The sequence below is a fragment of the Protopterus annectens genome, chromosome 10.part0 (genome assembly GCF_019279795.1).
Source record: "Protopterus annectens isolate FY-2018-M chromosome 10.part0, PAN1.0, whole genome shotgun sequence".
NCBI lineage: Eukaryota > Metazoa > Chordata > Ceratodontiformes > Protopteridae > Protopterus > Protopterus annectens.
In genome coordinates, this window is record NC_056744.1 from 1,170,996 (window position 1) to 1,188,182 (window position 17,187).

General features: G+C 41.1%; 1 protein-coding gene across 1 annotated transcript in view; it reads right to left on the reverse strand.

The window, feature by feature from the left end:
- SPAG9 (sperm associated antigen 9) overlaps positions 1–17,187 on the reverse strand; it is a 2,484,778-nt gene that overhangs the window by 401,309 nt on the left and 2,066,282 nt on the right. Inside the window, exon 22 of the mRNA XM_044084932.1 lies at positions 13,778–13,858. Coding sequence (XP_043940867.1) covers positions 13,778–13,858 — 81 coding nt within the window. The remainder of the gene's footprint in view (positions 1–13,777; positions 13,859–17,187) is intronic.

The following is a 17,187-nucleotide window of genomic DNA, read 5'->3' on the forward strand; positions in this document are numbered from 1 at the left end:
GAAACGGAGAGAGTCTTAGAAGTCCTGCAATGCTAAGAGCACTGCTCTCATTTCCAGGACACTGAGATGCGTATTCACCTCTTTGAGGTCTAAAAGCTTTGGGCTGTTTTCCCCAGGAAGTGGCCCCCACTCAATCTGGGAAGCATCCATGGTCACTATGGCTTTGGGATAAGGGAGAATGAAAGAACATGATCTGATTGAATCCACCACCAAAGATATCTTTTGCATGATTCAGTGATACTGACTTGAGCTGATACATGTTGATAAAGAATCAACCATTGGTTACTAGCATCCATTGAAAAATTCTCATATAAAATCTTGCTAGAGGAGCTAAAATTATGGCAGTTGACATTGATCCCAATGCTTGAAGGATCAGCCAGGCTGAAATTATGGCACTGTGAATTACCTTCCTGACCTGGAATCTGATAGTCTGTACTCCTGAGAGAGGAAGAGAAGCTGTCACAGATATTGTGGTGAAAACCACTCCTATGAATTCCAATGTTTGAAAAGGTTTCGAGACGAGACTTGTTTTAATTTTATGGTTATTCCCAGATGGGAGCACGTCTGGAGTACCTGATCTCCCAGTCCTATTAGTAGATGCCTGGTTGGGGTGGTAATCAGCCAGTCGTCTAAGTAAGGAAACACTCTGAATCCCTGCAGTCTAAAGTGAGCTGCCACCACTGTCATGCCTTTGGTAAATACCCTGGATCCTGTGGTGAGACCAAGGGAAGTACTCTGAAAAGGTAATGACTGGCTCTCAGCCAGAAGTGTAAATACCTTCTGGATCGTCTGTTCATTTTTATATGATAGCACACATGCTGAAGGTTTATCGAACACATCCAGTCTTCCCTGCACAGAAAAAGCAGAATGGTCTAAACTGTGACTGTCTGAAACTTTATGCGTCAAACTGGTTTGTTCAAGTCGCTGAGATCCAAAATTGGTCTCCAGTCCCCCGTTTTCTTTAGCACTAAAAATAATCTTGAGTAAGTTCTGGATTCTAGTTGGTCTGGTGGGACCTCTCTTTTCTAGCAGCTTTTGTATCTCCAGTGCTGCAAATTTCCTCTGGCTGGGTGGAGCATCATGAAATTTTTGTATGGATGGAGGTGGAAGGGAAAAGGGAATTATATAACCTCTGGAAATAATCTTCTGCACCCATGCATCGTTTGTGATGTCTAGCCAGGCTCTATGGTGCAGGGGATAAACTAGCCCTGATTGCCTCCAGAGATGGACAATCAGGCCTCCCTTCAGGAGTGCTGGTAGGATCTATCAGAGAAGGAATCTCCAGACCCTTGGTTCTGCAGGTCTCCTCTGCCATGTGGGTGGTGTCTTCCATTTGAGTTACCCACTCTGCCCCTGGGGGAACTCTCTCCACGCGAGTCTTAGAAAGGACCATGGGACTTCTTGAACTACATTTTTCATCCTCCCTGCTTGGTTCCTAGAAGAGGTCCTTTGAGGGGTCGAAAAACACACTCCCACTGCAGAGAGGGTCTTTCCATCCTGTACACACCTGGAGTGTGTCTTAACTTTAGGGCCAAACAAGGAACTGCCATCAAAGGGTGCACTGATGAATGAAGACTTCAAGAGTTCTGCAAAATCACAAAAGCGCATCCAGGCATGCCTCCCAATAGAAATGCCCAAACCTGCTGCCCTCGAGGCATCTTCAGCTTCAAGCAATATAAGCCTCATGGATGAATAAGAAACAGATTGCAGGGTAGCCAACTGAGAGGCCACAGAAGGCAGAGGCTCAGATGTAGCGGTCCCAGAAAGAGATTTTGATATTTCTTTTATCAGGTCCCTCTGAAGTCTTGTAAAGTGTGCCAGACAGTTAAGTGATCTGAGAGTGAAAGTTGCTGAAGCATACACATGCTTCCCAAATCTGTCCAACTCCTTAGACTCCCTGTTAGCGGGATGGATACAGGAACTCTGTTCAGTAAGTTCCTTTCTGATGGCCGCTGCCACGACCATAGCATCTACGGACACCCCTTTGCTCCAGAATTCTTTACATATTGGTGGGGCCAGAATCTGTTTTGGTCTTTTGGGGATTGGCTCATCTGAGTCCGGTTTCTTCCACGCCCACTTAGAGATCAAGTCAGTGAGCTCATTAGCAGGCGGAGTAACCCAGGCGGTAGATAGGCCAGCTCCAAAGGCTTCCTCTAATACTGACTCTTCTGGTGAAGGGTTGTCGGAGGACCAACCACCTCTCTGCTTAAGGATTTCAAGCATGTCTCCAAAAGAGATGTCTTCAGGTGGTGATCTTGGGGACCCCTTCTCCTTCATCAAACTCAGTATTCTCAGTGATACACTCCTGAGGGGAGTCTAATGCCAAACCCCACTAGCTGTGCCCAGCTAACAACTAAATCAAAGAGTAAAAAGGTCACACAGACAAACCAATTAGTAAAAAAAAAAAACTGCAAGGAAAACCTAGCAAAGCTAGAGTTTTCACTGTGTGATACGTTAAACCTCTTCGCTTTATTGGCCTGAATGAACACATAAAGACTTGAAAAGGAAAAAAGTAATAAGTCATGGACATTCAGAAGCCATACAGCAGAAACACTTGATGTCCTTAAGAGGTCATTTGCATATATCCCATGAGCCTCTATTACAAGAGATTTAAAGTATCACACAGTGAAATTTCTAGCTTGCATAACTATATACAGACATATACACAAATCCATACCCTGGCAATTAGTATCCCATATATATGAAAATGGGGATGGTTGCTGGAAGCTGCTACTGCAGCAGTGATCTATTTAAACATCTACTGTTGTGATAAATTCACTAACACAGCTCTTTTATGTTAATCATTAAATCACTGCTGCAGTAGCCTATGTTGCATGGGTAGATTACCAAAGCTTAGAGAGTGAGAGGAGGAAGACGGAGGGTCCAAGAGCTCCTGGAGAATGGTCCTACCAAAACCTGTTCTAGACCTAAAAAAGGAATTTAGTTTGTAATGTTTTGTAAAAGTACAGGGTCAGGGCACCAAGCAGCAGCCTCTAGAATACTTTTGAACCCTTCCCTTTCCAAAAAGCCACAGAACAGGCCAAGGCCCTGGTACATACAATGATGTAACCCTGCCTGAAAATGACTTGTGGTGGTGGGTATAACAAAAGGTGACAGCAAGGGACAATTACCTGAAAATATATTTTGACACTAACTGTCCTTTTTTGTTCTTTTTGTAGAAGACAAGCAGCTGGTCAGCTTTCCTAAAAGATTTAGTTCTGTCAAGATAGTACCACAGCTGTCTGTGGACTCGCTTATTTTTGGTTTTAGAAAGAAAGAGTGATTAATAGACTGCCTCAATGTAAACTGAAATAATTTTAGCCATAAAAAATTAAGTTCTGAAGGAAACCCCATCCTTGTGGAAAATGAGACAAATTTAACCCATCATAAGAGCTTGCAACTCAGATAACCTGCTTTCAGAAGTCAGAGTAATCAGTAACATGGTCTTGTATATTAAGGAATCGCAAATTAGCCTGATGAGATAGCTCAAACTGAGAAGGCATCAATTTTTCCAACAAAATTCAGATACCAAGAAAGAACCATGCATTTCCTAGCTAAAAGGATGTGTACAACTCCTTTAAAAGTTGTGCGACTTGAGAAAGAGAAGTATGGGATCCATAGGCAGACAAGTAGAGACTATCAACAGATGAACCCTGACAGAGTACTAAGATAGGTTTCAGGACAGTAACTCACAGAAAGAACCAGAGGCGATCTGGCCTTAAAAAGGTCCTAGTTCTTACTATGGCATCAACTAGAAAATCTTTTCTGCTTACCTACACACAATTTTCCAGTAGAAGATTTATTTGCCTCCATTAATACCTGCTGCATGTCCTCTGGATAAAGGTACATAAAAGGTATTGAAATTCTATCATCCAGGCAAACAGCTGAAGAGATTTCAGAGTAGAGGGTATCACAAGCAACCCATCTTCTCTACAAGTAAAATCTGTGTGGGAGCCTACGGTAACTGCCACTGCCCAACTTCCAAAGAAGGGCAGTATACAAAGGCACAAATGAAAGGTACATTTGTATGTCTCACAACTATACAACAAAACCTTGGTTTAGGATTTTTGCATGGAAATGTTTGCATAAGTATTTTTACACCCCAAGAAGACTTCAGAATATTTTACCACAGGTAGACAGTCACTGCTGGATGTGTGATGAGAAAGAGTGGTATTTGGGAATATTTTTTTTTTAATGAATTCACTAACCCAGACTGCAACAGTGAAGACACTCGAACATCTACATTTATGGTAAGTGTACACAACTGTACTATGTTCATAGTGTTTCACTGTTGCAGTCATGACTGTAGAGTTGAATCCCAAAGCAGAATAAAAGGGAGGTGGTCATAAAGTAGAGGGGGCGGCTAAAAGGCCCTGCAAGACTGCAGAAGCAAAGCCTGCCCTAGACTTAGAGTAGAGAGGTAGATTGTAGTGCTTAGAAAAAGTATGCACTGAACTCCAAGTTGCAGCTTCCAAAATGTCTTTGGTAGGAACTCCCCTGAGGAAGGCAGCTGAAGTGGCAGCAGCTCTGGTAGAGTGAGTCCTTATACTCCCTGGGATTTGCTTTCCATGGTGTGAACAACAAAACCTGATTCCATGAGCAATCCATTTTGAAATGGTCTGTTTTGAAATGGCTTTACCTTGGGAACTTGAAGCATAAGAAACAAACAATTGTTCTGATTTCCTGATGTCCTTGGTTCTGTCCAGGTAAAAACGTAGTTGTCTGTGTACATCCAAGGAATGCAAGATCCTTTCCCCCCCTTATTTTGAGGACTGGGGAAAAAAGTTGGCAAGTGAATAGTTTTATTTAAAGCCACTTTGGAAACCACCTTAGGCATGAAAGTAGGATTAGTCCTTAAAGACACCCTATCTTGATGAAAAATAATATATGGTTCCACAACCATGAGAGCTTGCAACTCCGAAACTCTCCTGGCAGAGGTCAGAGCTAACAGGATGGCTGTCTTCCAAGATAAAAACTTGTTGTCATATGTGGCAGCAGGCTCAAAAGGAGGTAAGGTGAGTTTTTCCAGAACATAGTTGAGATCCCAGGCAGGAATGGGTGGAGATCTAGGGGGCCTTAAGTTCTTAGCTCCTCTGAGAAACTGTCTCATGAGCTGGTGGGAAAAGATTGGAGGGTCTGTATTATAATGAGCAGAAATAGCAGAGGCATGTATCTTTATGGAAGAAAAAGAGAGACCCTTATGTAAGAGGTCTGTCAGGAAAAGTAAAATCAGAGGAATGTCAGGAAAAAGAGGGTCCGAATCCTGAGGCTGCATCCAGGTACAAAATCTTTTCCATTTTCCTGCATAAGATTTTCTAGTGCTAGGCCGTCTGGCTTCTAAAATGACATCCATAACCTGCTTGGGAAGGAGAGAATGAATCATAGACCCTGGATTAACCAGGCCGCCAGGTTGAGAGTTTTGACATGGGAGTGCAGAACCTGACCCTGGTGTTGGGACAGAAGGTTCAGAGACTGTGGTAAAACCCAAGGGGGCTCCAGAGAAAGGTTTTTCAGTGTTGGGTACCAAAACTGTCGAGGCCAATTTGGGGCCAGCAAAATTATCACCTTGGGCTTGTCCTGTTTGATCTTTAATAACACCCGTGGAAGAAGGGGTAGAGGCGGGAAGGCATACCCCTGAGAGGTTTCTCCAACTGAATGATAGTGCATCCACTTTCCAAGCTAGTTCGTGGAATGTCCTGGTGCAAAAAATCTGTAGTTGATGATTGAGGTGGGATGCAAAGAGGTCTATGTGAGGACATCCCCAGACTGCTGTAATCATCTTGAATATTTCGGTGTCCAGCATCCATTCGTGTGGGTCCGACAGGTTTCTGCTCAGACTGTCTGCCAGGAAGTTTTGCTTCCCTGGTAGAAACTGAGCTTGAAGTTCCAATTTGCAAGCTAGAGCTGTGTTCCATAGATTCATGGCTAGTCTGCAAAGGGGATAGGAATGTGATCCCCCTTGCTTGTTTGTCTGTATCAGTAGTTGCCCTGGTTGTAGAAGATTCCAGAAGGCCAATAGAGCGTTCTGAACGGCTAGCATTTCCTTTAAATTGATATGTAGGTGCTTCTGATCCTTTGTCCAAAGGCCCTGCAGACAGTTGCCCTGCAAATGGGCTCCCCATACATAATCTGAGGCATCCATGGTTAGTATCTGACTGGCTGGAGGCAGACTGAAGGGTTTCCCTTTGTTTAGAGTACATGCCTTGGACCACCAAAGGAATTCCTTTTGAAGACAAGGCAGGATGGTGATCTGTATATGTCTAAACTGTGGCAATGCTGAGACCATACACTTTTTAGGTACCACTGTATTTTCCTCATATGTAGTCTTGCATATGGTATGAGAAGGATGCAGGAGGCCATGTAACCCAAAGCCTGCAGGAATTTCCTTGCAGATAGCTGAGTTAATGTTGCCAAGGTTTTGAGAGTTGAAGCCAGCTGTAATTGTTTTTCGTATGTCAGAAATGCCATATGGGTTGTTGTGTTTAGAAGAGCACCCAGAAAAGTTATCTGTTGAGATAGTGTAAAATTTGACTTTTTTATGTTGACAGTGAATCCCAGGAACTTGAGAAGTTTCTGAACAAATTCTAGATGCTGGAGTAAGACATCCTTGCTGTCTGCCTGAATAAGACAATCGTCCAGATAAGGGTAAATTTGAATTCCCTTGAGTCTGCAATAAGCTACTACTGGAGCCAGGCACTTGGTGAAGACCCTGGGCGCAGTATAAAATCCAAAGGGCAGCGCAGAGAATTGATAATGCCTCGATCCGGCCTTGAACCCGAGGTATTTTCTGCACTCCTGCCTGATGGAATGTGTAAATAAGCCTCCTTTAAATCCAAAGTTACCATCCATGCGTTTTTGGTCAGCATTGGGAGTAGCTGCTGTAGAGTAAGCATCTTGAATTTTGGTATTTCGAGAAAAGTGTTTAAGACTGACAGATCCAGAATGGGTCTCCACGAATTTTGCTTTCTGGGGACTAGCAAGAGCCTTGAGTAAAAACCTTGTCCCATTTCTGAAAGTGGAACCAGTTCTATGGCTTTCATAGCCAAGAGGGCTTCCACCTGGTTTAAGGCCTCTAACCATTGATGTTTTGGTAGATCTGGCCATCCGCTTGGTCTTGGTAGGGTATGAAAATGGAATTTGTAACCTCTGGAAACCACATCCAGAACCCACTTGTCTTGGGTTATATGAGTCCAATTTAGGTGAAAAAGAGAAAGTTTTCCTCCGAGAGGGGCTTCCAGGCAAGAAGTTCCTGCAGCCCAACAGAGGGAGTCATTGAGCCTGTTTTCTATGAGCTTAAGGCCTGTCCTCTCCTCCCCTAGGGGTGGAAGCAGTCCACTGTCTTGGTCTATAAGAGGTTTGCGTTTGAGGCCTTCCTCGGGAGCATCTGTATCTACCCCTCTGAGGCCTGTCTGAATTGGGAAAGGACCAATTTTTAGTAGGCCAATTCCTACTAAATCTGGGTGGCTGTACTTGTAAGAAATCCTTAACCGTTTGCATGGATTTTGCCTTGTCCTCCATCTTCTTTATCACCTCTTCAGCCTTAGATCCAAACAAAACATTATGCTGAACAGGAGCATCCAATAACTTAGCATTTACTTGATCTGGCAAGTTTTGTTCCTTTAACCAAGCATGCCTTCTAATGACTGTACCAGAGGCAGCAGCCCTACAAGAAGCCTCTAAGGCATCAAATCCACAGTGTAAACCATGCTTCCCAACTTGTTCAGTGGCATGCATTAAGTCATGTAATTCCTTATCTGCACAGGCGGAAATGGAAGTTAGCTTTTGTTTCAAAACAGACAGAAGGAATTGCTGGTATTTCAGTATATGAAATTGACAGTTTAAATCCCTAATAGATAAAGTAGCTGAAGTGTACACTTTTTTGCCCCATCTTTCTAAAGATCTGGAATCCTTCTCAGTGGGAATGGGGTTTTTAGCAGAAGCGGCCTTAACCCCCCTTGGGGCCCTGAGAAATGGTTTCAGGATCAGCAGTAGGGTTCTTGTATAAAAACTGGTGGGAATCAAAAACCCTATAATATCTGTCTGGCTTAACAGGAGCTGGAGGAAGAGAGTCAGGAGTCAAGTTAGCCTCCGAAAAAGCATCATCCACAATATCCAAAATAGGAGGAATAGCCAGGGGTCTATGTTGGGGAAGAAGAAGAAAATCCCTTAGTCTTTTCTTAGATTCAGAGTACTCCTGTCCTTCCCAGTGAAAATGTTCCCTCATTTCATGCAAAGTTTCCCCAAAAGAGAAATCCTCAGGGGGAGAAGCTGAAGGAATGGATTCCTCAGCATCAGAATCCTCATAAGGAGGGAAAGAATATTCCTGGTCAGAAGAAGAAACTGAAGAAACAGAAGCCTGATCAGAGGAGTCATAATACACTTCCTGCCTTGGCCTTTTATCTGGAGGGGGATGTGAACCCCTAATCATAGTAAGTAAGTCCTCCGCCATCTTAAGTAACTGTTTCTGAGACTTGGGTGCCGGATCAGAAGAGGCCTGGGCTGCAGTCTTTGATTTGGAAGGAGTCTTTGCCTTTGTCTTTGGCTTTGCCTTTATTAGAAGCTGAGTAGGCCTGAAAACCCCTTTGGAAGTCGGTACCTGCACAGCGGCTCCGGACCCATCCGAAGGAGCATTGTCCGAAGGTCCTGCAAAAGAAATATTCAAAGGCCTAGTTGGCTCCTCGTGGGAGTCCATTTCGGCTATCCGTTCTGAAATGGCCGACGACAGGGGCTGCAAAAGCGCCTCACTGACGGCGGCCGAACCTGAAGCTGGCTCTGCTTGTACAACATCGTCTGATTTGGACCTCGGAGGCCTGTCTTTATCCTTGCGTCGTTTGTGGACTCCGGTAGACGGAACCGTATCCGACGACATTTTGTAATTAAAACGCCTACTGAAGTAATGAAATGCAAAATCGTACCTTCGTTTAATCGTACGTTGATTGAATCTAGCACAAAACCGACAACTAGCTATGTCGTGGTCAGGGCCTAAGCAAGGAATACAGTAAGAATGAAAATCCTTATGAGGTATTTGCTTCCCACATGAAATACAATTATTAACTTTTTCTGACATCAGACTGGAGCAAGAAAAAAGTTTCCCCAACGGGGTACTTAGTTTTGAGTAGGAGAAGAAAGTCTTCGGACTGAAGTACGTTTATAAAAAATTGTCAGCCGACCGGCACTTGCGAACTGCTTTCACCGCACGGCAAGAAAGACTGGAGAACATGGCGTCAGCTGTCAGTTTTGTACTCCTGGCGCTCTGAAGTCAGGGAGCAGGGCTGAGCAGCCGACGCCGGACCCAGACTTTGGGATTCTGGCCGACCGAGGACTGCCTGCCGGCAGGGGAGAACCCTACAGTCATGACTGCAACAGTGAAACACGATGAACATCAAAAAATACTACTGAAATTAGAAAGACTGATGCAATGGAATACAAGATGAGTGAAGGGAAAGGCTGAGTTCAACAGAGAAAAAAACACAAATCCAGGGCTATAGCTTGTATGGTAATCAAGAGAAAACAGCTTTACTCACAGATATACTGTATTTGACAGACCCCAAAGATTTTGCAGTGTTGCAGAATGCTAGTTTCAGACATCTCCATGATGCAAAAAAAATGAAAATAAAATGAAGTCAGTAGTGACAAAATGTGTGCCTATTTGAGTAATTCAACAGTATCTACACTTATGGAAACATGATAAAATGAATTGCTTGGGGATGTGGTTTAAAAAAGATTCAGTCATGGGAGCTAACGTGGGAGAAAACTAAGCAGAAAACAGGTACAAAAAAACAAAACTGGAAGGTTAGGATAGTGGATCTGGGTAGAAAGATACAGGCAGTGAAAATGTTTATACTTGGACTTATATACATAGTTCAGTTATATTTTGCATCAGCCAGATGAGAAGTTATGGATGACAATTAAGAAGGAACAGACATTTTACTTGAGAAGGGAAAAAGGCAAGAATCAAGTTGGAAAAAATTATATTCTCTCTGTCATTTTACTGAGGAAGGAGATTTGATACAACCATATATGAAGTGGTATTTTAATGGCATACAAGTGAGGTCTGTATATACAACACAAGATGAGAGATACAGATTGAAGTGGAAAAAAAAGATGGTGACACAAGGGGAAACAATGGGTGATAAAGATTAGTATACTGGATGCAAGCAGTTAAGAAAACATTCATACAGGAAATTGGATGCATAAAGTAGTAGAACATTTTATAAAAACTACAGGAGTGGTGTTAGGATATTTTGCCAAAAGGGATATTCAATAGTAAGGGCATACAAGTTAAGCAACAGGTGGCTGAAGGTAACTGGAGGAAATTAGCTAAGGATTCAAGGTACTCGGACATATACATCTGGAGGGAAGAGCAATACAGTTAGGTGAAGCCAAGCAAGTATTTGACTTGCAGGTCAAGGACCTTCTCTTGTCAGGGATTGATAGAGTACCAACAAAAACAGCTGGAGAGCGAGGAATACGTGCACAACAAGCCCCAGTGGTGTAGTGTAGCCAAGAACAGATGATCCATCAAAACGGGATAATAAGCACGGCACATGCAATTCTGCATGATTAACTGCAAGAAACAATTGGAGAAGGATTGGGAAAATAGAAAAGACAAATTATGAAGGAGCAATGGAAAGAGATTTGTTGGGCACCTATGTATGTGACAAAGTCCAAACGCGGTATAATATCTTTGCAAGGAATTGATTATACAGGCATTTTTAAAATCAAGTAGATTTCAAAGCCCCCCCCCAAAAAAAAAAAATGGGGATTCTGAGATGTGAAGGTGAAGAGCCAGAAAATTAGGAACATGTATTTTGGGAATGTATGGAGCAGAATGAGTTGATGCAAATGTTGCCGGAAGCAGACTGTAGTAATTAAGGAGTTGATGTTTTTGAGATTGTGTTTAAGATTAGAGATGCCAAGACATGCTAAACAATTCTATCATTTAATGCTGTTGGCAGCCAAAAAAGCAACAACGACACAACTGAAATCAAAGATAAAACTACCTTTAGAAGACTTATTAAACCTTGCAAAAGAAATTAAAGAAACCGATACAGGATGTTTAAAGGAAAAAGGAAATTAAAGTGCATAAAAATAAATGGCATACTTTGGATCAATAAATACAAAACAACAGTCAAAAACACGAGTGATGTGGAAGAGGTGCTGGGTATTGGAAAAATACGAATGCATGATGTAAAGGAAAATACGGAAGTTATGAGGAAAATGCATAATAAATGAAGATAATGGAAAACGTTCTTCAAATCTTATTACTAATGTATGCAAATTCACTGTTACTAATTTAAGCAAATTCACTGTTTATTCATCATATTTTAACTTTCAAAGTGTTAAAAAATTAGTCTAGTAGTCTGCTTTCTTCATTTAGATATGTGGTAGGAGCAGAAACCAATTCTGACTGCTTCTTTGGATCCATTGAGAGAAAAACTGGATCTGCAACAATATTCTTGGGACACTTGAACCTATAAAACCTGTCAGTTTCACAGAATGAGGAGTAGGTGCTGGTCTCCTGTGTGCTTCTGTGTCTCCTGTGAAGCTTTAAGGATGGCAACTTCTAGAGCTCATAAAACAAGAGGAATAGCCACAGATTTAGTGGCATTAAGATAAAACATGTGCCTCTGATGTCTGTTATCCTTCACATTTAAAGTGCTCTTTTATTTTACCAAGAGTTTCTTAAAGTGAGACTTTTAGTGGCAGAAGCAGATGAAATAGCAACCGTTTCAATGTCATACTTAAAGGGGAAAAAATTTGAGAAAAGAAGTCCAGGTCTTCCCCTTCACTATCCAAGGAGTTGACCATTCACTTGGGTTGAGAGTACTACTTATTTCTTTTTCCACAGTAAGCCAGACACATATATGGCTAAGTATCTGGCTGAAGACTTTACAGAACATGTATCAAAAAATGGATCAGGATGATGCATAGGTCAAGGAAGGCATAGGGTAAGGGAGGAGGTAATGAACTACCCGGCATCTGGGATGCATGTGACTACTGGGAGCTTGGATCTGGTGATCTGTGTTTCACCTTTTGGGTCTGTTTAGCAAGGATGTCCACTTTGACAGTTTTAGCCTCTGAACAAGAATGCCCAACTTTCACTACATACTCGATCATGTCTTCAATTATAAATGACAGTAGAAAATCCTGTTGTTCCCTTCAGGAAACTGTGAAATGTGCTTCGGTTGTTTACGGAAACCAATCCCTGATCATTAGTACAACTGGGATGTGCTAGGCTACTTTGTCATGAAGGCTTCCAAAAGGGCTTCATCACAGGCCCCATGAAAAACAACTGCATGACCATGGGACTACAAAACAACCTGGGGGCCTACACATCCTCAAGCAAACTTAGGATGTCAGACTAAGTTACATTATCTGCTTCATTTTCTGCCTCCTCTCTAGAAAAAATGTTTACAGGATTTTATAGGCCAAACAAAATGGGTTAAGGCCTTGAGAGTTTTTGTCAAAACAGTTTTGGAGGGAAAGACACCTATTTCTAAAATGTTTGGATATGAATTCATGACAGACCCTACAGTCCTTGATGTCATGCTCTGGGCCTAGAACAAATGCACAATGATGGAAATCACTGTTCGATTTGTCTACCACAGGAGCACCTTCTCTTCTTACGCAGGACATCAAAAACTAATTTTAAAAAGACAAAATTTATAGAATAGCTACTAGAAAAAAAAAAAACAAAGCAAAAGGATATTCTAGAATGAGGTGTTCCTCTCCTGAGCTTGGGAGCAAGTCAAACCATGCCACATTACAGATGCCAAACCTGTGGCACGGACTTTTGCGATTTGTGGCAAGAAAGGCTGAATATGGTGTAGACAGATGCCCATTTTATTCTGGAGATGTCCTGACATCCCCAGAGGGGAAGGTGTCTTCCTCACTTGGAGGTAGAAGGTGGACTGGAAGTCGAGGCCTTTCAGAAAGAGTCACAGTAGTCAAAATTACTAGCAACAGTGATATAAATGAAGAAAATCCACATTTTCAACAAAGTTAACCAACCTAATATAAGTCAATCAAGTCTGATTTAACTGACTTCTAACATATATTAGGTCATGTCCTGTGGATGTCAGTGTATAAATACTTCAGTTTTGTATATTTTACTATAATATAGCATACAGCAAATTCAATGAGAAAAAACAATGGTTACTGCTACACTTTCCCAGTCTTACAAACTTGGAAATAATTAAATATATGCACGCATACCTAATCAATAACTTCAGTGCAGCATACTGGGTAGAAGACACATAAATGACAATGATTATCAATACAAAATCAGCTCCACAGATTTTGCTGATAAAAAGAACAAACAAAAAAATCATAACACTTAATTCATCTGTTTTCATCTTCAGTAACATCTGTAAATGTAATTAAGCCACCTAACACATACTTCTAATTCAAACTAACTAGATAAAAGTCGTTACAGAAATAACAGAGATGACTCACTACATCCATGTAAAACTTGCAAGTTCCTATATAGCTGCCCTATCCCCAGAGTCTCAGCCAGTCCTCTTCAATGTCATCATTTACAGAGAGTTCCTGGGTCTCACTAAATAGCCATGTTATCTGAAACAATCCTTTGTTACAGGTCTATAGGGCTAGACTGCAATCAAAACCAGCAGTGAACTCAAGGCCCACTCTCAAAAGAACACAAAACAAATGCAGCCAATGGAAAATTTAATTGCACTACCTGGCTACGAAAAGATTTAAAAAAATGAACTTATGACAGATCCAAAGGTTAAACAGAAAAAAAAAATCAACTTACGCAATACTGAGAATGGAGTCCTTAAGTTTAATGTTATGGAGACATTTCCTCCACTGTGCCACTGAAGAGTGAACATACAAGCTGCCAAAAGAGTAAGCCATAAAACATTTTCAATTCTATTGTACACAAATTACTTACATTTTATGCTCTAGCTCTACAAAAAAGTACAGTACTATTTCCTGTATTATACACAAATGTATTGATTTTTAAATGCTAATGTATCAAGTGCACTTATGTGAAGTACTCACCACTTCAGACCATCACAACTGGGGGCAACAGTTATTTTCAGAGTTCTCACCTGCTAGGTGAAGATGGAGCTCAAAATATTTTTAACAGAAGGCGGCGCAAACCACTGGGGGGACAACAACTCATCTAAAGAGAACTGCAGGACTGTCAGGAGTCATTGTTTTAGAAATAGTCAACTGAGCAATAGTGTACAATGGGCTGAAGGTCCAACTTGTCAACCGAGGTTGCTGCTGGGGGTAGAGACTTCAGAGATGTAATATTAAGCAAGAAAGTGCAAGAGGGGCAAAGCTGTCTGCATGGGGAGTGTGGAACTTTACCCCACCATAAAAAATATGTTTTTCAAACTGCTGCAAGATTTCCATTTCAGAACAAAAAAACACTGCCTTTAAGGTAGAGACTACCTTGAAAAGGGGGTAATTGATTTTAACAAGTGGCCTGATATGTGACTGTGGTGTCATTCAAGAAGATGCCATGTTGGTCATCTTGGAGGATGATGGTCAATAGTCACACATGCTTTGCAAGAACAAACTAAACCTATTCCCTCAGAGATTCTGTGAAGCGGTAAAGACACTTTCTTCCAAAGCACTGCTTTCTTTTTTTTTTTTTTCTCAACAGAGACAGTCTTCAAATGATGAAATCCCATCCAGACCTGCATAAATGTGGCACTGCTCACTGGTATAAGCTGAACAAAAATTCCCATAAACACATACAGATGTCTGTACTATTAATAAAACCTGGGTCCCGGTGTAAACATTACACTCCATTTATGTCTGGATTTAGCAACCATCATTTGTTCAGTCTTACCATCAGGGAAGGTGGAAAATTCAAAGGAAGTCGTCCTCAGTCCCATAAACACAAAGCAAATCTAGCAAGACAATAATATTGAACTCCTAGATATTGTAGTGTCAAAAACATCTCCAATTATCACATTATTTCCAACTACCCATTCTTTGTATCCCACTGGCCATGTCACCGACCTCAACAAAAATACAACTATAAGAAAGTACAGTTGTGCAAGATCTTACCATAACAGTACATGCTTTACTTCTCATTCTTGCAGTATTCTTCACTCTTGGGACAGCCTGCCAAAGAGCATAACGCTAGCCAGCATACCAAAGCCTTTTCAATACGTATGTCCTATGTGCAAGGCTTAAGGTATATATATGTAATGTACGAGCGACTAATCCTCAGAACTGAAGTGCCCTAGAACCACCACAGCAACCCCAGAGAAAAGCAATAAAATGAACATCCGAGAAGGGAAGAAAAAAAGGATGTAAGAAAGACCCTTTGGTCAGGAGGAAGGCAAAAGAATGTAACAGGTGGGTAGGAGGGAGGGACATATTATTGCAGCAGTGAGAAACAGGACATCTACTGTTATGGTAAGATCTTACACAACTGTATTATGTTCTTCCTTTTCACTGTTGCAGTACTATTCACTCTTGGGAGAGTACAAGAGCTACTGGAAACTATGAGAAAAGGAAGCCCCACAAAATCTCTCCAAAAACATGAAGGATGGCCCTGGCAAAACGCACCCTGGTTCCACAAATAACATCCAACTTGTAATGTTTGGTAAAACTGTGAACAGAAAACAAAGTAGCAGCTACCTAAATGGATCTAGTATCCAAATCCTTGGAAACAAAAAGGCACCAGAAGAGGCCACTGCCCTGGTAAAATGAGCGTGAACAGAAAAGCTGCTTACTATGAAAAGAATAATAAAAAGGAAGATCCTTAGAAATCCAGGAGAAGATGGTTTGCTTACACACCGCCAAACCCAATTTCCTGGTAAGAAAGGAAAAAAAAAGCTGCTCAGATTTCCAGATGTGTTTGGTCTTGTCTAGAAAATACCTCAGATGTCTATATAAATCATACCTCTCAATCTCTCACAGAAAGAAATCTGGATAAAGCCTTGAATAATGGGGGGACAAAGGCCCACAAACTGGCACAATTTTTAAATATTGCTCTTACAAACTTAGAAACTTGATCAAACAATGGGTTTTGTGTTAGCATAAATTTTCTGAAGGGTATGAAATCTGAAAAACAAATATCTGTCATTATTTTCTGCTACCTGTTCTTTAGTAACTTGCAATAATTTGCCAGAAAACTAGTTTTCTGAAATACAGACCAAAAATATGAGGCAAAAATCAGGACATTCTGTGAAAATCTGTACAGTTGAAAGGTATGATATAAATACAAGCTGTAAATAACTCTCTCACTGAGATACTGTGTAGAAGGGGAAAAAAGAAGGAAGATGTATTGATTGGTTCAAGGACAAATAATTAACCTCCTTGGGCATAAAAGAAGGATTGGTACAAAGAGACTCCCTGTCCTTGTGAAAAGCTAAAAACAGTAGAACTGCCATTAGTGCATGAAGTTCAGACACCCTCCTGGAAGAAGTGACAGCTATCAACAATAATGTATTCCAAGTAAAATGGGGTAGGAAGGAGGAAAGTGCAGGTTTAATAGGGAACCGAGGCAATTTCTCAATAACAAAATTAAGGTCCAAGAGGAGGATTAGGCTTTCCTGGAGGTTGAATATTAAGGATGCCTTTCAGAAATTGTTTGACTTCAAACCTAGAAGACAAGAGTTGGACTCAGAAGCAGACAAGGGGGAAATGTCCAACAAATTAGTTGGACAACAAACAGAAAATCTCTTCCATTTAGAGAGACAGGATTTTCTATTAGTGTGTTTTCTGGACTTTTGCAAAACCTAAGCAAATACGTAAAGCAGAGGTCCAAACCCACAGATGGTAGCAAATAATTTTAATGAACAGGCAGGATAAGCGCTTTCGTCTTGTGTACCAGACTTCATCAGATGCCTCAAAGTTACATTACATTTTATTTATACCCATTTCAATTAGTTTCAATTAAAATTTAAAGACGCACAAAACCATATGCAAAATTAATAAAATAACACTTGCATAAACTAAGTAAATCCTGAAACTTTTAAAATTGTTCCTTCATAACTTGGTATGACCAAGATTAGTATAAAAATGTATACATATTTAAATTTGTACTGCTTTAGCTGTTAAAACTAGCTTAATAGTAATATATTCACTTAAACCAGGAAAAATGTTAGACTTTAGCCTAAGCTGCCACTTCAATTCCCTATTTAACAATACATTTTTAACATCTCCCCCTCTGGGATTTATTTTCACCACATCTAT